This window comes from Mauremys mutica, chromosome 13, assembly GCF_020497125.1.
Source record: "Mauremys mutica isolate MM-2020 ecotype Southern chromosome 13, ASM2049712v1, whole genome shotgun sequence".
Taxonomy (NCBI): domain Eukaryota; kingdom Metazoa; phylum Chordata; order Testudines; family Geoemydidae; genus Mauremys; species Mauremys mutica.
In genome coordinates, this window is record NC_059084.1 from 58,524,189 (window position 1) to 58,548,693 (window position 24,505).

At 43.4% G+C, this 24,505-nt stretch overlaps 2 protein-coding genes across 2 annotated transcripts in view; one reads left to right on the top strand and one right to left on the bottom strand.

Annotated features, from left to right (window-relative positions):
- LOC123347874 (olfactory receptor 14A16-like) overlaps positions 1-24,505 on the top strand; it is a 65,390-nt gene that overhangs the window by 38,081 nt on the left and 2,804 nt on the right. Inside the window, exons 4-7 of the mRNA XM_044985064.1 lie at positions 17,873-17,921; positions 19,472-19,563; positions 20,301-20,416; positions 20,530-20,667. The gene's annotated coding sequence lies outside the window, so the exon portion shown is untranslated. The remainder of the gene's footprint in view (positions 1-17,872; positions 17,922-19,471; positions 19,564-20,300; positions 20,417-20,529; positions 20,668-24,505) is intronic.
- LOC123347873 (olfactory receptor 14A16-like) lies at positions 5,272-9,365 on the bottom strand. The gene is made up of 2 exons (XM_044985063.1): positions 9,307-9,365; positions 5,272-6,241 (listed from the first exon to the last, which is right to left on the bottom strand). Exons 1-2 carry the CDS (start codon positions 9,327-9,329, stop codon positions 5,272-5,274), a joined length of 993 nt encoding a protein of 330 aa, XP_044840998.1. The 5' UTR covers positions 9,330-9,365.

Consider the following 24,505-nt stretch of genomic DNA (forward strand, 5'->3'; position numbering starts at 1 on the left):
TAAACAAAGACTGGGAATGGTTGGGTCATTACATTAATTGAATCTATTTCCCTATGTTAAGTTCTCCTCACACCTTCTATGGGCCATCTTAATTATCACTTCAAACAGTTTTTTTCCTCCTGCTGACGATAGCTCATCTCAATTGATTAGACTCTTCCTGTTGGTATGCATACTTCCACCATTTCATGTTCTCTGTATGTATAAATATCTCCTGTCTGTGTGTTCCATTCTATGCATCCGAAGAAGTGAGCTGTAGCTCACGAAAGCTCATGCTTCAATAAATTTGTTAGTCTTTAAGGTGCCACAAGTACTCCTGTTCTTTTTCCAAAATCTCCAGTCACTTATGAAAATTTAGGCCAATGTGCTAAAAAAAAACCTGGCTTATTTTGGGTGGTCTGTATTAAGTTCTTTTTGAGCACAAGGACAAGCCACCCAAAGTTGTCTGTTATTTACAAACATTTACATCAAGATGGGCAAGTCCTTGATGCAACTTGGATGGATTCCTTCATCTAGGAGCAGAAGGGCACCCTCTAGGGAGCGGCTGAAATGCACTGAAGAGTGGGATGGGGTAGAGGGATGGGGATAGTGGATAGTGGATTTAGTGCAGATACAGAGATCCTGGTAAGAATCCCAGTGCCCTAAAAAAATGGTCAAGATGTGGAATAGTGACAAATCAGTGAGTTCATTCTACATTGGAGCAATATTAATCAGTTTTCTATTTTTACATTCTGCAGCATGTTATTTCAGCTATGATTCCATAGCACACGCCAGAATCAATTACATATTTCTCCAGAGGCCCATGGGGGCAATGACATTTTGGGGAGTAATCCAGCCCAGTGAGGGCCTAGGACACCTGTGCCCTGCAACCTTGGGTGCCTTACAATGCCTTGCTGATGTAGCTCCCACCTAGGCCGATCACAAAATAGCCACTTGCATGCAAATCACACCCTGTGGGTCTGTGTATAGCTGCACTCTGCCACACAATCTGGCTTATGCCAGCCTTAGTTACCACATGATGGGTGACCCCAATATGCTTCCAGTCCTGGACTTCCCACCCGCCAAAACTGTGTATGCTGTACTGCACTGTCCAGCCCTCTCCCAGACAGTTCAGATAACAAAGGTCTGCATAAGTGTTGCACTTAGCAAAGATGCTACCTACGCCAACAGGAGAGCTTCTCCCATCAGCATATGTACTCTGCCTCCCCAAGAGATGGAAGCTATGTCAACAGGAGAAATCCACAACCCTGATCAATGTACTTGTACAGCCATAAGTTTGTTCCGTAGACCAAACCTCAGATGCAGATCTGTTTGTGCCAACCCCCATTCCTTGCCAAAGAATGGCCACTTGATAGGGGATGGCTCATCAGCTTTGATGACACCTGGCCAGGTGTCAACTTGTTCTTGGTCTTTGAGAAACAGCTCCAGTGCATAGCCACCTGGCCGCGCCTCCACATAGGATCCAGAGGGCTGTAACCCCCTTCTGTACCCCAAATCCCTCTTCCTCAGCCCCACATCGGAGCACACACCCCCAGCCAGATCTCTCACCCCCAATACACCCCAATGCCCTGTCCCATCCTGGAGCTCCCTTCCACACCCTAAACCACTCATTTCTGGCCCCACTCCAGAACCCACACCCCCAGCCCTGAGCCTATATCTCCTCCCACACCCCAACCTCCTGTCTCAGCCAGAGCCCACTCCCATACTCTGAACCCCACGGCTCTACCCCTCATCCCACAGCCCCCTCTTTCACCACAAACCCATCATTCTGGGCCCCACCCCAAAGCCTCCACCCCTAGCTGGAGCCCTCACCCGCTCCTGCATCCCAATCCACTGCCTCAGCTCTGTGAAAATGAGTGAGTGACTGAGGGTGGGGAGAGTGGGGAACAGAGGGAGGGGGGATGGAGTGAGTGGAGGGCGGGGCCTCCGAAGAGGGGCAAGGCCGTGGAGGAGGGGTGGGCAAGAGTGTTCAGTTTTGTGCCAGTAGAAAGTTGGAACATTTCTGTCAGTAGATAGCAAACACATTTATTTTACTGATGACTGGGATTATAACTCGGGATGCTTGGGGTACAAGCCCTGAGTTCAGTCCTCTAGACCTTGGTCTCTGTCCTTGCTCGCACTTTATTTTAATGAACTGCAATAACACATGGGATAGAGAAGTTAGATTTTGCCCAGGGGCCTCCTCCAACATGCATTATCCTGTGTTGCCAGATCTCATGATTTTGTCTGATCTCATGATTATTAGTGTTTTCCTTAAAGCCCCATCTCCTGGAATCAAGTGGATCTTTGATGACTTCAGCCTTCATTCTTAAAAGAAAAAGTATGTGTGGCTGTGGGGGAGAGCTTCAACCCATGACCCCAGTGCATTCTAAAGACTCAAAAAGCAGACAGCAAATAAAAATACCAACTCTATTTTTATGTAATCTCATTATTTTAAAGCTGATATGGTTTTTGGGGAGACTGACTCACAATTTTTGAACATTTGGAGTTGGCAATACTGATTTCCACATATGCTTAACAATTGGTCCCAAGTTGTATTTAGCTCAGACACTCTACTTTCCTGCTCCAGACCTGAAAAAGAGCTCTGTGAAGCTTGAAAGTTTCTACCTTCCACCTACCCTGTGTCTCTCATACTCTTGGCCCAACTACAACAACACTGTGAACAATCAGTAAGACTGGAATTTTCCCCTGGAAAGTTTCAATTGAGATGAAATCACATTTTCTGAACTTTGTGTCAGGAAAATTTTGATCAGCTGTAATTTTAGGGGTTTCTATCATACTAAGGATAGAATTTGTAGTTGTCTATAACCCTCAGAGGGGTCATATCTGCAGATCTGGAGATTATTATTCCTCACCATAATCTTCAAAGAACTCAGGATGGACATTTTCCCCCAAGTATCCTACGTTATAGTTATACTCTTGTGTTAAAATGCATGGAAGCAAATTTGAATCTGGATCTACAGACTCAGCGTAACAGGGGTCACACTAAGGTGCTAAGAAAAGCTGTGTAGACATAAAGACTTGGATTGCGGCTGGAGCTAGGGCTATAAAGCGCACCTTGTCTGACCCTGAATCATAGCATGAGTCTGTAGACCTGGGCTTTGAAGCTGCTGTGGTTTGTAAAACTCTGCAGATGTCACTCTAAGGTTTTTGGAGCATAAGTCAACCTGCAGCCCCTACTCATTTTCTACTCACCTGAAACATGCATTATCTTCTATGGGAGTTTCGCCTGGGGAGTAATGCATAGCTGCACCCTGGTACACAGATAATGGACTGACAGTTGCGGTTAATGAAGCTGATAGAGGAATTTGAAAGGCCATCTGATGCCCGGGCTTTTCAAAGAGACCTATGAGAGCTGAGTCCACAGCTCCTATTATCTTTACTGGGAACTGACCCTCCAATCTTTGAAAATTCTATCCTAGAGCAATGAACTTTCCTCTCTATTCTTCTTTTTCTCCCCTTCCCTTCTCCTCCTCACCATTTCCACAGTGAAATGAAATTCAAAGTACTGTTTCCCTTTCTTCTGACACCAGCATCCCATTCTGATACTACCACTTCTCCCCCACCCCCGCTGCTGCCAAGTGGTTGTAGGTGCCTTGGGCTTTACAAATTGGTTTCCAGAGGGAGAGAAACTAGTGATATATTCTCAGGGTGATTTACTTTTACACATGCTCAAGTCCCGAAATAAGAGGATCAAGGAGCACGCAGGGGAATCTCCTTTTCCAAGAATCTCATTCCAACTCCAATGCCCATTTCCTAGGGAGAAAATTTGCCTCAAGCACTGGCAATCAGAACTCAAGGCAAGACAGCAAAACTCCTAAAGGCAAGACAGCAAACACTCCTGCAGCATTTTCCCCTACAACAAATGGCATGCAAAGCTGAGTGGGAGGAATAATTCACTCCCTTTAATCTAAGCCAAACTTTAGACTGTTTCTTCTCCCCAGGGTCACAGCCATTTCTGAGGATGCAGTAAAATAAGGGTAACAACTCTAGTGAATGGGGGGATGTTGATGTATGACAATCTGACAGACAACTAAATTAAAGCTTTTTCTAGCTCTCTTTTTAATTTGTTTGTTTGGTTTTGTTTTTTAAGAAAGGTGCTGGGTTGACAGCCCTGGAGGATGAACATGCTCTCAGTAGCCACACATCAGATGTAACACAGACCATGGCAGCTCCACCAGATGGCCCTGCCCATGACCCCCAAACTCCCTTATGGAGACATCACTTCCAGTGCTGAAAGAGGAATATAGTCTATCCCAAGGCATTCTGTCTTGAGCTGTGTGGTGTTTGAGTTTCTAGGAAAATGACTGGTAAAGGCCACCCAGTATGGCTGATTGTCCATCATTTTCATTTCTATGAGAATACCTCCTGAGTTCATATCAGGGCTGAGACATCAGGCTCATTGAACTGCTCTCAGATGGAAATGACTTAGGGCCATATTTTTTAAGTCTTTAGGTGCCTAGTAGGATTTCCAAAAATATCTAAGCACCTAACTGCCATTTAAATCAATGGGAATTAGGTACCTACATGCTTTTAAATGTCCCACTCGGTTCCTAAATACCTGCAACTATCTGGCCTTTAGTACTTAGTTATCCCATGGTAACAGACTGGAGCCACTTGGGTTACTCCATACAAGCTATATCTCTCTTTATCCCTTCTTAGAGAGACAAGGTGGGTTAGGTAATATCTTTTATTGGACCAACTTCTACTGGTGAAAGACTAGCTTTTGAATTTACACAGCACTCTTCTTCCTGTTAATCCTGATCCATACTCACTGCACTGCGAAATATGAAAAATGCAACCTATCCTCCCAGGAAAGCTGGCACCTGAAGAAACACTAGGAGTCCTGAAATCTCCTCATGGATACAATTAGAGTCACTAGATGTTGCGGGATCTAGGGTTGGTTTAGACAGAAAAGACCCATATCTTGAATTCCAAGAATAACTTAGAATTCAATTTCAAGACCTCACGGTGGGGGAAAGGTCAGAACTAGCCCAGGCAGTCCAGGAATTTGACAGTATTTTCTATAAAGACAACCTCAGTTGTGGACTCACTGTGCTCCACATTGTAGAGATCCCCTGTCTTCCCATGTTGTCATACAAGAGATTATAGAGTCTCTCTCTGAATCATTATCTGGGAATGTAACTCTACTTTTAACTCTTCCATTTGCGCTCTCCGAAAGTCTACAGGCAAATACCAGCTAACTGCTGGTTATTCTTACACTGTTCGCTAAATTTTTCTTCTGAACCTGTGGCTCCTCAAACTAAGATGGGCTTAGTTCCCGAGAGTTATTAAAACTAATATTTTCTTCATGTCTCCTATTTTCCTTAGAGCCTTTTTAATTTCCTTGTTTCTCAGGCTGTAGATGAGAGGGTTCATGGCTGGAGGAAGCACGGTATAGAGAACAGCTGCGAGCAGGTCATAGTATGTAGAAGACCCTGAGTTTGGTTTCATGTATGTAAACATTCCGGAGCTAAGAAACAAACCAACTACAAACATGTGGGGCAGACAGGTTGAGAAGGCTTTAGACTTACCCTGCGCTGAAGGGATCATTAGCACAGTGGAGAAGATGCGAGTGTAAGACACGATAATTAAACCAAAGCAAATGAAACACAAGAATATAACACAGGCAAGAAGCAAAGTTTCATTAGGGTGAGTATCAGCGCAAGAGATCTTCAGTAATTGTGGGATATCGCAGAAGAACTGACCAATTGCATTGGACTGGCAAAAGGGCAACCTAAAGGTGTTACCAGTGTGAAAGGCTGCATAGATCGCACTGCCAATCCAAGAACCAGCTGCCATCTGGGCACAGGTGCCTGTATTCATGATGACTCTGTAATGAAGAGGATGGCAGATTGCAACGTACCGGTCGTATGCCATGATCACAAGCAGGGTCATCTCAGTAATAACAAAGGTGACCACCAAGAAGACTTGGGCAACACATCCGGAGAAAGAGATGTGTCTGTCATTGGTTAGGGAATTGGCCATGGACTTGGGGACGGTGACGGAGATGTAGCAGAGGTCTAGGAAGGATAAGTTGCCCAAGAAGAAGTACATGGGGGTGTGCAGGTGGCGGTCCACAGCTACAACTATGAGGATGAGAAGATTCCCAATCAGAGCTGTCAGATAAATCACTAGAAACACCACAAAATGTAAAATTTGCAACTCTCGGATGTCGGAGAAACCCAGGAGAAGGAACTCAGTCAGGATGGTTTGGTTGGATGTTTCCTGTCTCAGGTACATTCTGCGGAGGGAAGAACAAGAGGAATGGTAAGGTAAATGGTTACAAAGAAGAGGGAAACTGCTGTGGAGAGAGTGACTAAGTAAGTGCTATTTACTCCTTCCCATAACACAAGAACTAGGGGTCACCAAATGAAATTAATAGGCAGCAGGTTTAAAACAAACAAAGGGAAGTATTTCTTCTCACAATGCACAGTCAACCTGGGGAAATCTTTGCCAGAGGAGTTGTGAAGACCAAGACTATAACAAGGTTCAAGAATAACGAGATATATTCATGGAGGATAGGTCCATCAATGGTTATTAGCCAGGATGGGCAGGGATGGTGTCCCTAGCCTCTGTTTGCCAGAAGCTGGGACTGGTCAACAGGGGATGGATCACTTGATGATCACCTGTTCTGTTCATTCCCTCTGGGGCACCTGGCATTGGCCACTGTCAGAAGACAGAATACTGGGCTAGATGGACTTTTGGTCTGACCCAGTATGGTCATTCTTATGTTCTTTTACTTTTATATGCCTCAGAAAAGACATTGGAACTTTACAAAGCCAAAGTGACCGCGATCTTTCTACACCTAGACACAAGTTGTCGTAAATCTTTGCACTATCATGAGCACAATCCTCTTGTCTCTATTTCAAGCTTCATTGCCCTTGTGCACCCCAACCCCTTCTCACCCTGCCCTCAGTGACACCTTTACAGCCCTGTTCTCTTCATCTTCTGCCCCTGGACTGAGTTCAGAGAAGAGCAATGAAAGTTGAATTCAAAGGCTGGATTTGTTGATGTTTAAAGAGAGAGTTGAAGATTATGTTGATTATGAAAATTATGTTGTTTGATTAAATAGTAACAATGTGAACACCAAATGTATAGCTGAAGTATTTAACATAAAGAAAGGAGATACAACTAATGCTGCTGAAGTGGGATAATGACAGAGAAATGTACCTGTAATATCAGAAAATGTTCCTCCTATTGAGCTTGATGATCCTCTTTAATAGACACAGAGCATCACTTGCCATACGCAAAGCCTCAGTAGAATAACTGCTTGTAAATATACAATATAATTCAATATGCACATCGCATAGTGCCTACATTGTATATGGAAACATGGAGATAATTTGGTTATCTGGGCATTGCTGTAGATAGAATAATAAATAAAATATTTTATTTTGGAAGACTTCATTGATTTATCTTGTTGTTTGAAGTAAGTGCTTACTAAACAGTTCCATTAAATATAATTGTTCAATATTGGTCACAATTTAAGAATTTCTAGAGCATCTGTGTACATTTAATTAGTCATTTTTGGTGGTCTTAATGCTTCACATTCAGAAAAATACTGCTCTAAAAATGTGTTTATGCTTTCTTAGTTACATTAATTATTGCAGATAATTAGACTTAATAATGAATTAAGGGGAAAGTCTAACCTCTACCTTCCTGCAACCTCCCTACTCCCAATTATTCCCTGTGAATCAGACACTGTTTTGCATCTCAACACACTCCTACGCCCTCCATTTTGCAGCGTGACAGCCAAACACAATTCTGTGCACATTCATCTAATTGATGTTGCAAAGTCAGTCCTTCTCTTCAAGCTAAGACTTGCAATGTGTGTTCATGGAACACATGCAGAGTTGAGCTTGTGAGGGGAGATGAGAAAGTCTGCCAGGGAAAGGAGGAGGTGGGAGTTAATTATGGGGCACAGGCAGTGGAAGGCAGAGCAGAATCACAGCTTGGAGATGCCTTGCTTTTCATTCTCCTTATTGTGTCTGATCGCTGGAGCTGGAACAGGGGCAGGTGAACTGTGATGAGCTACAGCTGAGACACTACTTGGTATTTGAGAAATGGGTGATTTTTTTGAGCAGTTATTATTTAGTGTGGCTCAATGTCTCATACTTCAAATCTCCTGTGGACATGTGATTGGCATGGCACATTCTAGGGGTAGGGCCTGACTTTGAAAGACATTAAGGTGTCTAGTGGGATTTTCAAATCCATCTCGGCACCAAAACTCACTGACTTCAATTGTGACTTAGGGCTCACATATTTTGGGAAATCCCATTAGGTGCCCAAATACCTTTTGAAATCTGGCCCTAATTAATGTCTTAGATAATCACATGGACACAGCAGAGAGAAAGGGACATGACCCTGGTAGGGCTGAAAACCTTTGCTATGTTTTTTATTTATTTTTTTACCACTGCAGCAAAGACACATAATTTGAGGGCAACCGGTTAGTCATTCCTAACCTTTTTAAGCTTTGCAGAAAGTAACAAATGAGTCTATAAGTTTAAAAAAAATTAAAAGAATGTTCACAATATTTCAAATATGTTCTAGTTTCAATAGTTTCATGATGAATTCAAAGGAGATACAATTGAACAGTAAAATCAAGTTATTTGTAAAATGGAGACCTGCAGGCTGGATCAGTGATCAGAAAGAAAAGTTAAATTTGTAAGACAAATGCACTTGCTCCACACACAGAACAGAGACTGGGTTTGTTTATTCCATTAGAGATTTATCATTCCCCATTCTTGCAAAGTGCCCATGAGTTGTCATCACTCTAAACCAAAGTGGCTCTATTTTTCATTTATTGTTTGCTGTTTCCCCACATTGTATTTAAAAAATCCTAATGAACTGAATGCAAACCCAGGAATGTTTCAGTTGCGATAGCTGTCTTGCTCCCAGGATACGAAGGAGACAAGGTGTGGACCAGCCTTGGTTGTGGAAAGTTTGTCTCTGTCTCTTCTACCAGCAGCAGTTACTCCAATAAAGTATTATCTCATCTGCCTTGCCTCGCAGTTCACTTTACCCACAGTTAGCATGTACATTACTTTTCCCAATGGCAGACTTCAGAATCATATTGGGATTATTGTAAGGGAGCGGACTCACTCCTGCGATGCCTCCCGCTGGTTGTCCATGGGAATTAGCTCTTTCAGCATCCTGGAATGCTCCCTGCAGGCTAGTGATCCACCTTACCACTGGCCCCCGTGTCCCTCCCAGGACACCAGTGCCCATTTCTCCGGGTTGCTGCAGTACCCCCACACTCTAGGTCTCCCCACCCAGGGGAACCCCCACCCACTAACCCCAACTTACCTCAGACCACTGCCAGTCACCATCTAGCCCCACTCCCTGGGGCAGACTGCAGTATATGCCGCTCACCACAGGCAAGGTTGGGTTGGACCTGCTGTGTCTCTCTATAGCTGGGCTGCCCCTCTGCAGTCCCAGTATTGGTCTTAGGCCCTCAGCTAGGCACACAGCCTGGGGCTTTCCTAGGCCAGAGCTCCCCAGCTCCTCTAGCCTTCCCCCAGCCCTGCTCGACTCCCAGTACCCTGCTCAGCTCCCTAGCAGCCAGGCCCTTCTCTCTCTACAAGCAGAGAGAGACTCCTGAGCTTCTGGCTTCCCTGGCCTTCTTATATGGCCCAGTTAGTCTGTTTGAGGCATGGTCCCAGCTGCAGCCACTTCCCCCAGTCAGCTAGGGTTTTGCTTCCCAAGCCCCAGCCCCCTGCGGGGCTTTTCCAACCCCTTCAGGGCTGGAGCGGGTGCTCACCCCACTACAATCATATTCTAAAACCCTTCATCATATTGAGTAGTAACTTATTCTGCAAGTAGTTCCAATAGGGTTATTCACAGAGGAAACCAGTATTTTTGTGAGTAAATGTGTCAGAACTTTTTGTTCTTTATTTATTCTAGCAGTGCCTAGGAGCCCTAGTCATGACCCAAGACCCCATTGTGCTAGGCACTGTGAAAACACAGAATGAAAAGACAATACTTGCCCTAAAGAGCTTCCAATCTGAGTATAAGACAAGAGACAACAGATAGATACAGACAGGGTAGAACAAACAAACAATTAGACCATTTTGGATGGCATGACAGGTAGTGGTCTCAGAGCACCAGCAGCTTAACCATGGTCAAGTTGAATCTGTTCCAGTGAGAGGAAACATTAAGTTAGTATCAATAACTCCATGAGAAACACTGGATTGAAGGGACCGAATGATTTGTTGATAGGTTACACAGAAACAAAATCCAGGAAACCTGTTCTCCTTGACACCTGTGTCTGTTGACTGGAACAGACTGTCCCCCTTATTTGAATGGGATCAAAGTTAGGAAAAATGAATTTTCCTGTCTGTCATATCACATTCCGTTTAAGAAGGAGGGCTATTGTTGTTTTTTTAGCACTAAAACCAGGAAATCATTTACACTTTCACTGGGATTTCTCCTGTTAATTTTCCTCACTAAAATTAAATAAATATACCACTAAATCAATACATCCCAGATTAAATGAGTGCAGGACACTTACTTTGCAGACGCGTGTGGATTTTTCACACTATATGGTGTCTTTGCTCCTCCTTCAAGATTGTTTCAGGTCAATAAAGAAAAGATGTCATTGCATTGAATCTCTCTATTGATTTCCGATGCCCCTACTGCTATTGTACGTAGATACCAAAGGCACAGCTTTCTAACACCCTTTCACCCCAGACACTGAGACTCAAGTGACCGAAATATTGACACTCATTCCTCTCCACAAATGAGCTGTGTGCAGCGGGCTTGGGACTCCATGCTCCATCAGCTGGTGTTGGTGCTGTAGAAAGATTTATTGTTGTTTGTTCTCTAAGGGCTTTAGAGGACTTGCTCTCTATAGCTCTGCACAGCTCAGAAGCAGAGGCCCCAAGTCAATATATTGCTAATTTCTCTGTCCCATGTGTGTCTGAAATTCATCAAAATAAAATGTGAAAAAAAGACAAACAGAGAGCAAGCCTTGAAGACTGAATTCAGGGCTGGCATCCAAAGTAGCTTGAATTATGATCCCAGCCATGGGTACAACCAATACTCATTTCCTATCCACTGACAATGTCTTGAGTATTATTTATCTTTTCAGACTAGGGCAATTTGGGTGAAATATATGGCCTGTGATACTGAGCTGGTCAGATGATCTGATTGGATGATTCCTTCTGTCCTTAAACTAAAACAATGTGTGTATCTGGTAATTGGAATTCACCATTCTCATTGGTTAGGTCTTGCAATGGTTGTAAAGCTTGGCTACTCCTTGTAAAGACACCAGGCTTTGGTTGACCTTGGAATAGTTTCAGGCCTTTGCTAGAGCTTGGAAAGGCTGCAAATAGGATTATCACCTGGCCATTATTTGATTGGCCTGCTCGGTTTTTTATAGATTTGCCAGTTGACAGAAAAATAATTTAATCTGCTGGGTTTTTTTTATGTGGGTCTAAAGATTTGCATTATTATCACACTTCACCTGGACAGCTAATGTTTAAAGTTTCTGTGTCCAGCTAAAGATGCTGCAGTGTTCCAACTTCCACAATTTAAGTGATAACAGATAAAAATTATTGAAAATACAGCAGCTGTCTGCCCACCAACACAGAAGCTGCACCGTATGTGTGTGTCTGTGTGTGTGAGAGAGAAAGGGTTTGACTATGCAAGAGTGTGGAGTTGTGGGATGTTATGAATTGTATTTATGTGTTAGCGCTCTAGATACTATAAGTGGCTGTTGTTGAAGAGCAGGGAGAGGGGTGAGGGGTTCCAGAGTTGCCTTGTGGTTGGGGGTTGTGGTTGTGGCAGGCTTGCTTTGTGGTGGGGGTTCATTTCAAATGTGGTCACACTAGATGGAGACCCTGATTAACCTGTATAATGGCTGCATGTCCTTATTAGGCCTTAGAATGCATGCAGGCCTGGCTAGGTATCAGAATAGCTGCAGGCTGTGGTTAGGCCTTTGATTGGGTGTAGGCCATAGTTAGACCTTGGAAGGCTATAGACACTGATTAGGCTTTGAAATGGCTATAGTTCTTGGCTGAGCCTTGAATTTTATGTCAGCCCTGGTTAGGCCTTGGAACAGTTGCCTTAGATTGATTAGGCCTTAGATTGGCTTAGTTACATCTTGGGATGGCTGTAGGCTTTGGTTAGGCTTTGAAATGGCAGCAGGCCTTAATTAGCCCCTGGAATAGCTGTATGTCCTGATTAGGTCTTGAAATAGCTGCAGGCCTTGGAATGGCTGCAGGCGTTGGATAAACTTTGCAGTCATAGATTGAGCCTTGGAATGGCTGCCAGACAAACAAACAAGCTCCCTCCCCCTACAATTTTCAGCTAAAACTCAAACTTTCAGCTGAAAATGAAAATGTCTATTTGGAAATGCCACTGTGGTATCTCATGGCCACATTTTCTTCCATGGTTAGGCTTCAAAAGATTAGATTTTTATCAGTAAGTGTCAGCAAATGTCAATTTCACACTACACACACGCAAACCAAAGAAAAATATTTCAACTGATAATCATCAAAATGTATAAAAAGGCAAAGTAAGAAAAAACACATGTTGAAATCTTGTAAGAATTTGATTTATGAGTATTTAATGAGTGTGTGTGTTTTGACATGTTATCTTTACAATCTGTGTGTTAATAGTATAAAGCTTTTAACTTTTTACATCTCAGAGGCTACTGTCATTAAACTGCTTTGTCAGAGCCACCCATTGTCTTAAGTCCCTATAATGTTGGGCAACTGTGAAAATTTAAATCAATAAAAATAGAAAAACACTTAAAAATAAGCATTGATATTATCCATCAAAATTATAAAAACATTAAAATCAAATTCAGCCAAGCCTATCTATAGGACAGGCTCCCTTACTGGACAACATCTGCACCATGGAATTCCTTCTTCCTAAGCAACTGTGGTGCATCATGGGAGTCCAATGGCTTCAGTGCATCATGGGGGATGTAGTCTGGATAGGGAGTCCAGCCTGTAGAGCAGAATGGGACCATGGGGGAAAGCAGACAGGTTTTCAAAAAACAACAAAAAAATACCCCATTCATTTAGTCAAGAAACAGAATTTGGTTTTGCTGGTTCCTGCACCAACAATCACAGCACATGGCAAACAGTCCATCCCAGCTGGCACTACTTGTCCCCTTTGGGCAGGCTCAGCCTTGAACTGTATAAGACACTTTCAAAGTGGGCAGGGGAATTCACTCCTGGCCTCTCTGTGGACTCTGCTAAGGGGTCATTAGGTAGTTCAAGTGATTTTAGTAGAGATGGGTCATATCCACATACCCAGACCCATAGCACCCATGGAAAAAAAATAGTGTGTGCTCAGCACCCACCAGCCCCCCACCGATCAGCTCCTTCCCCTCCCCACCAGCGCCTCCTGCTCACTGTCGATCAGTTGTTAGGTGGGAGGCACTTGGAAGAGGGAGAGGAGCAGGGGTGGGAAGAGCCTCATGGGCAGGGGTGGGAAGAGGTGGTGTGAGGGTCGGGCTTTGGGGAAAAGGGTGGAGTGCGGGTGGGGCCGAGCGGGGGTGGAGCACCCCTGGAGAAAGCTGAAAGTCAGCGACTGTGCCCAAGCCCTCATTTATCCTTTTTGCCCCATCGTCTCCTGATAATGTCTTGATCTGGGCAGATCACTGCTGTGGGGATGCATTCTGGTCAGGAATATCCATCTTACTTAAGTTTGTCAATGTCCAGCTCTAACCAGGAAGATGCCACTTGAGTCAAAGGGCAAATTCCCAGTAACTTCAGTGGGACCAGGATAAGATCCAAAGGCACTAACTCCCTTGGTTACCTTTGAAAATCCTAGCCCAAACATAGTCTGTTTTGTGAAGTTATGTTACTCAGCGGTGGGGGAGGGCGAATGGGCATGCACATTATTATATGCAGGTGTCTTTGTTAGTTATTGTAACTTTTCTGTTTGACAAAGACTTTGCTGTCACTTTAGGCTAGTGAAATTGCAGAAAAATGAGAGGGTGCATTAAATTTTTGCTTTTGGATGTTAGGCACTTACAATGGGGGTTAGGCACATTGATTTCTACGTGTGTTAAGGCACCAAATTGCTTTTGAAAATCCCACTAGGGACATAAATACCTTTTAAAAATCTGGCCCTTGGCTGATTTTTAAAATTCCACTAGATGTCTATCTGCAGTTCTGTTTACTTCAATGCCTTTGAAAATCTGGCTCTGAACCTAGCACTGCTAAATGAAGCAATGAAGCCATACCTTTGAAAATCTGGCCCTAAGTGTGTGCGCACATATTACTAGGAGTGTATCTGTTAATGTGCATTATAGCATGTGAACAGATTAAGATGAGTGTGTTGGTGCCATCTGTTAATGTCAGTGTGTGTGCGTGCGTGCGTGCGTGCGTGCATGCGCATTTGGAAATTCAGGGCTCCTTGCAGACTACAATGGCTGTTCACTAAATTCAAGCCAGTCTCTGAAAATGTCCCAAATCTTGTTCTGAGTGAGGCAGGTGAGCCCAGTTCAGGGAAAGGGACTGTCTGCAAATGGATGGAGTTTCACATATGGTTAAAAACAGCTTTGCTGAAAGGGAACACTGGGATTCGCGATCCTGCATTAGCAAGAGGCTGCTGCCCATGTCCCTACTTTGGCTGAGCCTCAGGAATGAGACCTAGGAGAGGGGCCCGGGGATAGCAGCTACCTCATTACTGTGATGAAGGACAGGGTCATGCATATGCCCCCATTCCCCATCCCCAACCAACTCCTTCCTGGTGAGGGATGTCGGGGGCTTGACTGTCTGTGACCTGGACTCACTTTAAATCAGGAATGAGCATAGAGTACAACTTAAATATTAGTAAATAGTAAATATGGCTGGCGACCAGCTTGGCTTAAGAGTGAAATCTTTGCTGATCTTAAATGCAAAAAAGAAGCTTACAAGAAGTGAAAGATTGGACAAATGACCAGGGAGGAGTATAAAAATATTGCTCAGGCATGCAGGAGTGAAATCAGGAAGGCCAAATCACACTTGGAGTTGCAGCTAGCAAGAGATGTTAAGAGTAACAAGAAGGGTTTCTTCAGGTATGTTAGCAACAAGAAGAAGGTCAGGGAAAGTGTGGGCCCTGTGGAAGCTGAGAAAGAAGATAGGGTTTAAGTGCAGCCATTTAACAGCAGAGGCAGAGCAACTGTTGAGCTAAGTCTTAGCCTAATATCGCGAGACTTGTAGAAGCAGTTCTCACGTCAGAAGTCAGTGAAAAACAGCAGAATAGTCAGAGTGACCTGGTCTTGAGATAACCATGTTTAGAGAAGAGAAAGTGAGAAAATACTGGACTAGATAGCACATAGCCTAAATAAATTGCAGCTGTTTTAATTAATGCACGTCACAAGTGGTATACATGCTTGTGTGATATTGTTTGTACTTTGGAGAAACTGAGGCAGAGATGCTCTCTGCCAGCTGTATTCTTCCCTTGAAATTACTTCAATGAAGCTGTCTCTGATTTTGTTGCTTCCAGCCTGAGAGTGGATATTGTTTCTTCCACAGGCCCTTACTGAATGGGGGAGGCAACCTAGTGACAGAGGATGTGGAAAAAGCTAATGTACTCAATGCTTTTTTTGCCTCTGTCTTCAAGAACAAGGTCAGTTCCCAGATTGCTGCACTGGGAAGCACAGTATGGGGAGGAAGTGACCAATCCTCTGTGGAGAAAGAAGTGGTACAGGACTATTTAGAAAAGCTGGATAAGCGCAAGTCCATGGGGCTGGATGCACTGCATCTGAGGGTGCTAAAGGAGTTGACAGATGTGATTGCAGAGTCATTGGCCATTATCTTTGAAAACTCATGGTGATTGGTCGAGGTACTGGATGAAAGGAAAAAGGCTAATGTAGTGTCCATCTTTTAAAAAGGGAAGAAGGAGGATCTGGGGAACTACAGGCCAGTCAGCCTCACCTCAGTCCCTGGAAAAATCATGGAGCAGGTCCTCAAAGAATCAATTTTGAAGCACTTAGAGGAGAGGAAAGTGATCAGGAACAGTCAGCATGGATTCACCAAGAGCAAGTCATTCCTGACTAACCTAATTGCCTTCTATGATGAGATTACTGACTCTGTGGATGAGGGGAAAGCAGTGGACATATTATTCCTTGACTTGAGCAAAGCTTTTGATATGGTCTCCCAAAGTATTCTTGCCAGCAAGTTAAAGAAGTATGGGCTGGATGAATGGACTATAAGGTGAATAGAAAGCTGGTTAGATCATCAGGCTCAATGGGTAGTGATAAATGGCTCCACGTTTAGTTGGTAGCTGGTATCAAATCGAGTGCCCTAGAGGTTGGTCTGAGGCTGGTTTTGTTCAATATCTTCATTAATGATCAGGAGGATGGAGTGGACTGCACCCTCAGCAAGTGTGCAGATGACACTAAACTGGGCGGAGTGGTAGATACGCTGGAGGGTAGGGATAGGATACAGAGGGACCTAGAAAAATTGGTCTAAAAGAAATCTGATGAGTTTCAACAAGGACAAGTACAGAATCCTGCTTTTAGGACGGAAGAATCCCATGCACTGCTACAGACAAGGGACCGAGTGGCTAGGCAGCAGTTCTGCAGAAAAGGACCTAGGAGTTACAGTGAACAAGAAGCTGGATATGATTTGACAGTGTGCGTTGTTGCCAAGAAGGCTAACAGCATTAGCTGCCGAATAGAGGAGCATTGTCGGCAGATCAAGGGCCGTCATCATTCCCCTCTATTCGACATTGGTGAGGCCTCAGCTGGAGTATTGTGTCCAGTTTTGGGCCCCACACTACAAGAAGGATGTGGAAAAATTGGAAAGAGTCCAGCGGAGGGCAACAAAAATTGTTAGGGGGCTGGAGCACATGACGTATGAGGAGAGGCTGAGGGAATTGGGATTATTTAGTCTGCAGAAGAGAAGAATGAGGGGGGATTTGATAAATGCTTTCAATTACCTGAAGTGGGGTTACAAAGAAAGGTAAAGGTAATAATAAGAAGGTAAGAAGATGGATCTAGAAGGTAAAGGTAAGAAGATGGATCTAGACTGTTCTCAGTGGTAGCAGATGACAGAACAAGGAGTAATGGTCTCAAGTTGCAGTGGGGGAGATTTAGGTTGGATATTAGGAAAAACGTTTTCACTAGGAGGCTGGTGAAGCACTGGAATGGGTTCCCTAGGGAGGTGGTGGAATCTCCTTCCTTAGAGGTGTTTAAGGTCAGGCTTGACAAAGCCCTGGCTGGGATGATTTAGTTGGGGATTATTCCTGCTTTGAACAGGGGGTTGGACTAAATGACCTCCTGAGGTCCCTTCCAACCCTGATATTCTATCATTCTATGATTAACCAGACAGGGAACATACACTGAGAATGGACAGGGAACAGTTATATGTCCTCTCTGCACCCTTGGGATTCAAACTCAAGAACTCCTGGCCCTGCCCTCAGACCACTAAGCCCTGATCTCATCTGGTCTTTGCTCTTTATTTAGTTTGGTGAAAATGCATCAACGTTCTTAAGCAGCAGAGCAGATGTTTGCTTCTCGGCCTCAACTTCTGAGCTGTGCAGGGCTCCAGGGAGTGAGCCCCTGAAAGGCCTTAGGGAGCAGACTTGGATAAATCATGTTCCCACAGCACCAATCTGTTCATGTCTGTGAAGCCCAAAGTCAGCTACACACAGTTCATCTGAAGAAAGCAATAGGACTAAGTCTACGTTCATTCTCTGTAAAGGGATCTAAGATAGCTGTGCCTTTGGCATATAGATTCTATGGACAAAGATGTGATCGATTAGATAGATATACAGCATTATCCATCCATCCATCTATCTAAGTAAACAAGTAAATTTCTATGGATAGTTTAGATATGAAGTTGGTCTAATAAAAGATATTACCTCGCCCACCTTGTCTCAAAATAATATCCTGGCACTGACTTTACTTTGAATACACTACATACAGGTTAGATCATACCTATAAGCATCTTGGAACTGGAAGAAGGAAGTGCACAGTAAGTATCCAGCTCTTATTTAATATCTGTGGTTCTGAAAAGAGCAAATTTAGTAGCAAAAATCTGAATAACCAGTAAACTCTCTTCCCCAATGTTCTTGCCCATATATGCCAGCTTCTTGAATGATTCCTCAAGTGACAGTGGAGTGAATTCTTTTTTTTGTCTGTTTCAGATAAGGACGGTACTGTGACCGGGTTGGTAGGGTGCATGGCTAGGAGAGAAGAGATTTAGGGCATGTTAACACAGAAGCTGGGAGGTCTAATGCCTAAAAATAGGTCTGGTTTTGGGCCACACTGCTATTTTTAGGCACTAACTTCAGCCGAACTAGCATAGGTCCATTTGTCAGAGCCGGGAATCACACCTCCCAGCTACAATGTAGATGTTCTCTAAGGGAGAGCAGACATTCAAATTGACAGTGGGAGTTGAGTGCCAAACCCTCATTCAAACATATGGCTATCTCCCCCTTCATGCCTGTAAAATGCACATTGAATGCCTTGGAGGAGTTTGTGAAATCACACTCTCTGCTTTCAAATGCAAACCAGGAGCGACTGCATTGAAGTCAGATAAAGCCAACAAAAATGGAACAATTATATGACTAGAGAAAAATTCAAGACAATCTCCATTTAATTCACTGATAAGGAACTAGCCCCAACACAAAGAGATGTTTTTAGCGAGAAAGGATCTCTGTAGCCCTGGTGCAATAAGACTTCAATTTCTCAGACATCCACAGTTGATGTGCCCTGAAGCCCAATCAGAGACACCTCATCTACCTAGGTAATACTGAGGTGTCTCTGCTCCCATTCTTGAGTGGGACTCCATGCCACTGCTCCTGCCTTTCTAGGATAGGAAAAAGGCCCCTTTCCACCAGTACCCCAAATGTGGTGTGGGGGCACTGGATTGCTTTGGTTTGGGTTTGTCTGCACAGGGACATCCAGGAAAATTAACCCAAACTGACTAAAGGAGGGAATTTGATGTGAACTTGTTATACCGCATTAAATCCCTGTGCAAATATCCTCATTCACAATTGAGTAGCCTTAATTCAGTTTATTTTAATTGACTTCCAGTGTGACTTAAGAGACGCTGAATTGGGATGCTTTAATTGTGAATAACAGCAACTACACACAGAGTTAGTGCAGTTTAACGAATCCACTTCAAACCAATATTAGTTAACTTGGATTAATTTCCCTGCATGTCCAAGTGTAGACAAGCCCTTAAAATCAGCACTACCCAAACTGTTTCTGTAGCTTTCTGGAAAGAAAATGATCATTCAGTATTCAGCACTCCAGACATGCTGTAAGAAAAATTCTTCTTTCACTGCTTCCTATTCCAAGCAAACAATCAGAAAAGACAGGTTATGAAGTTCAGTACTTCCAAACATTGCCCTGCAAAATCAACAACAATTCAGATTCCGGAGCATTTCATAGTCCAGTCATTCATAGGTCTCCATTGTCAGTTTCAGAAAGAACAAGCTCAATTTAGGACAAAGTGACTTATAATGTCACTCAAGTGAGATGCTGACATCTAAAAGTTACTCTGTCTTTTCCCTGCAGACTGCAGGGGCTTTCCAATAATAGCTTTGGAATCGGTGTATCTGAAAGGATTCTTAGCTGGATATTAAGGGGCAAAGCAGTTGTTATTCCAGGTAAGCTGATAATACCCAAGGAGTGTGGGATAGCTGGAGCATAACTGGCTGGAGATGTAGAACAGGATCCTTCAATTGTGTAGTCTGGATTAACTTGTTTCTATTGAAGTAAATGGGAGTTTTGTCATTGACTTTTCAGAGGCCAAAATTTAATCCCTTGACTCTACAGGACTTGGTAGCCACTCATGTGTCCTTTATTATCCTCTTAAGATACAGGGATGCCTTTCTATTCCCTAACAATAATTCTGACTCTCGTTAGGGTTGTTAGTCCTCTACTTCTGATGAGCAAGGTCTTAGAAACACTTACAAATTCCAGCCTCACTTTCTTCCTCAATATTCTTTTTATACCTCTTCCTTTCAAGCTCAAACTCTCTCTCACATTCTATTTCCTTTTATTTTCTCTATCTGTCTCCTTTCCAGGCAACTTCCGCCTCTGTCCTCCTCAAAACCAGTTCTTATCTCATTTCGACTGTCTCACTTACCATTACGTTTTTTAGAAACAATGTGGGTCTTTAAACAAATCGCTTCTTTGGGAAGGAAAAGGTTTGTGTGGATCTGTTTTATCTCAGAATGTTCCATAATATATTGATTAATTCTGTGAAGGACCAAATCATATTCTTTGTGAAAACCAGTTCAAACTAAACCCAGGTCAAACCAATTTCAGTTAACACAGTTACAATCCTACTGAGCCGTCATTTCACCAGTTTTCACAGTTCCTCATCTGTTTTGTCCCTCAGGTTTCGGGTCAAAAGCCAGCAATTTTTAACAGATGTCACTTAGGTTCCACTGAGAGCAGAGAGTAAAGGGAGTAGGATAGCAGATTTGTGACTGAGGACAAATGGGAAGACAACAGGTAATTCTGTTGGAATGGAAGGCAGACTTTGGGTCAGCTCTTGTTACTTTTATCATCATTATTATACTTCGTAAGTTTTTCTCTGTCTCTGATCCATGCTTTTGTTACCACAGGACTAGACCACTGCAATTCACTCAACATGGAGCTCAACTTTAAATCATTCAGAGGCAAAAACCAGTGCAGAATATAGTGGCTAACTTAGTGAACAGTGCATCTGGCTGAGAGGATATAGCACCAGTGCAGTGAAATTGGTATGGGCTGCCTGCCATTCTCCGGATGGAGTTTACACCTGACCCATAAATTGCTGTGTCTGGCTTATCTGAGAAATTGTCTTTCTCCTTGTGCCATGCTACCATCACTTTAGTCAGCAGCAGAGCTGTTCAAATAAGTCATTTGTTAGTTTGCTGGCTGAACCAAAAATTCAAAAAAATCCTTTCAGGTTGACCTGAAATAGATTTTTTTAAAATTATTTTTGGTACAACACAAAAGTAATAAACAAAAAGAAAAAAAAATACAATATTTTGGGAAAAATGTGTTATGTTCAAACTAAAACAAAGTGCTCAGATACCACAGTGATGAGTGAAGTACAAGAAAACAATGTAGACTAGAATAGAGAAACAATGTTGTGGTTTCTGAGTACTTTTAAACATATTTTTAAATAAAATTGAAGTAAAATTTCAAAGGCAAAGTAATTTCAAATTGAAAAATTTAAATGTTTTGTTTCAAAAGTATCATTTTGATTTTTGAGAGGGTTTTATATAATCTTTTCAGTCAAAACAATTCAGCAAATGCAACATGAATTGGGAAAATATTTCAGTTGACCCATATCTGCATTTGATTTATCTGAAATAATTCATCCAGCTGTAGTCAGTAGGAGCTCCTAAGCTGGCTCCCCGTCAGTATAGCTGAGAGGATTTCCTGTGTGATGGCTCTGGGCAGCTGGAACTTGCTCCCCAGTTTGATCTTAAACAGCCTTATCTGGCCATGCTGCAGAATGCAGATCTGTTTGACAAAGCTCTTGGGCCTGGTCTACACTGGGGGGAGGGGTGGGATCTATCTAAGTGATGCAACTTCAGCTACATGAATAACATAGCTGAAGTTGACGTACTTAGACCTATTCACCACAGTGTCTTTTACTGCGGTGAGTCGACTGCTGCTACTTCCCCATCGACTCTGCCTGCGCTTCTCACAGCGATGGAGTAGAGGAGTCGACAGGAGACTGTTCAGGGGTTGATTTATCATGTGTAGACTAGACGCAATAAATTGACCCCTCCTGGAACAATTGCTGCCCATCAATCCAGTGGGTAGTATAGACATATCTTTGGAGAGGTATAATGGCTTGCTTCCCCTAATGAGTCATAGATGCTAAGGCCAGAAGGGAGTATTGTGATCATCATAGAAGATTAGAGTTGGAAGGGACCTCAGGAGGTCATCTAGTACAACCCCCTGCTCAAAGCAGGACCAATCCCCAGATTTTTACCCCAGTTCCCCAAATCGCTCCCTCAAGGATTGAACTCACAATCCTGGGTTTAAGCAGGTCAATGCTCAAACCACTGAGCTATCCCTCCCCTGATTTTTTTTCATCTCTTCCAACCTATTATATAATACAGCAAGAGAAATTCCCCAAAACAATTCAAGTTTGAAGTATGCTTTACATTGCGGGGTGGGGGGGAATTCAGTCTTGATTTATAAAATGGCTAGTAATGGAGAATCCACCCCAAACTTTGGTAAATTGATCCAATGGTTAATCACTCTTCCTGTTAAAAATGTACGCCTCATTTCCAGTCTGAATTTGTCTTGCTTCAACTTTCAAACATTGCATTTTGGTATACCTTTGTCTGCTATTGAAAAGCCCATTATCAAATATCGGTTCCCCATGTCTGCAATTGTGAAAAAAGGCTTATATCATTATTGGGTATAATAACTGTAGTGTGGTATTAGAGAGACAAGGTGGGTGAGATAATGTTTTTTATGGGACTAAACTTCTGTTGGTGAGAGAGAAAAGCTTTCGAGTGGCACAGAGCTCTTCCTCACCTCTGGGAAAGGTACTCACAGTGTCACAGCATGGAACAGATAGCTTATCAGAAGTAGTTAGCACATATTCTAAGGGACCTTTCACGGTGAAGTGACCCATTAACACCCTTGTAGTCATGGGACAAAAAAGGGGATTAATGGGTTTGTTGTAGCAAACCATATATCCAGGGCTTTACTAAAACCATGATTTTTAGACATATTTTCTAATATTTTAATCATTATTGTGGCTCTTCTCTGACTCCTCTCCAATTTAACAACATCCTTCTTGAACTGTGGACATCCACTGGACACAATATTCCAGCAGTGGTCACACCCAGTGCCAAATACAGAGGTAATATAATCTGTCTACCCCGACTCAAAATTTCCTTGTTTATGCATCTGTGGATCACATTAGTGTCACACTGGGAGCTCATGTTCAACATAGCTACCACAGCCACCAAATCTTTAATAGAGTCATTGCTGAAAGAGCGGAAGGGGAGGAAAAGGAGATTTTGTAGATGTCTGGCTGGCCAAGTTCCAGCTACAATGATTAGTGACAGAGGATGTGGAGAAAGCTAGTGTACTCAATGCTGTTTTTGCCTCTGTCTTCACAGACAAGGTCAGCTACCAGACAGCTGCACTCTGCAGCACGGTATGGGGAGGAGGTGACCAGCTCTCTGTGGAGAAAGAAGTAGTTTGAGGCTATTTAGGAAAGCTGGACAAGCACAAGTCCATGGGGCCGGATGCGCTGCATCCAAGGGTGCTAAAGGAGTTGGCCGATGAGATTGCAGAGCCGTTGGCCATTATCTTTGAAAAATCATGGCGATCGGGGGAGGTCCAGGACGACTGGAAAAAAGCTAATGTAGTGCCCATCTTTAAAAAAGGGAAGAAGGAAGATCCAGGGAACTACAGGCCAGTCAGTCTCACCTCAGTCCCTGGAAAAATCATCGAACAGGTCCTCAAGGAATCAATCCTGAACCACTTAAAGGAGGAGAAAGTGATCAGGAACAGTCAGCATGGATTCACCAAGGGCAAGTCATGCCTGACTAACCTAATTGCCTTCTATGACGAGATAACCGGATCTGTGGATGAGGGGAAAGCAGTGGATGTACTATTTCTGGACTTTAGCAAAGCTTTTGATACAGTTTCCCACAGTATTCTTGCCAGCAAGTTAAAGAAGTCTGGGCTGGATGAATGGACGGTAAGGTGGATAGAAAGCTGGCTAGATGGTCGGGCTCAACGGGTAGTGATCAATGGTTCCATGTCTAGTTGGCAGCCGGTATCAAGTGGAGTGCCCCAAGGGTCGGTGCTGGGGCCGGTTTTATTCAATATCTTCATTAACGATCTGGAGGATGGTGTGGACTGCACCCTTAGCAAGTTTGCAGATGACACTAAATTGGGAGGAGTGGTTGATACGCTGGAGGGTAGGGCTAGGATACAGAGGGACCTAGACAAATTAGAGGATTGGGCCAAAAGAAATCTGATGAGGTTCAACAAGGACAAGTGCAGAGTCCTGCACTTAGGACGGAAGAATCCCATGCACTGCTACAGACTAGGGACCGAATGGCTGGGCAGCAGTTCTGCAGAAAAGGACCTAGGGGTTACGGTGGACGAAAAGCTGAATATGAGTCAACAGTGTACCCTTGTTGCCAAGAAGGCTAATGGCATTTTGGGTTGTATAAGTAGAGGCATTTCCAGCAGATCGAGGGATCTGATCATTCCCCTCTACTCAGCACTGGTGAGGCCTCATTTGGAGTACTGTGTCCAGTTTTGGGCCCCACACTACAAGAAGGATGTGGATAAATTGGAGAGAGTCCAGCGGAGGGCAACAAAAATTATTAAGGGGCTGGAGCACATGACTTATGAGGAGAGGCTGAGGGAACTGGGATTGTTTAGTCTGCAGAAGAGAAGAATGAGGTGGGATTTGATAGCTGCTTTCAACTACCTGAAAGGGGGTTCCAAAGAGGATGGATCTAGACTGTTCTCAGTGGTAGAAGATGACAGAACAAGGAGTAATGGTCTCAAGTTTCAGAGGGGGAGGTTTAGGCTGGATATTAGGAAAAACTTTTTCACTAG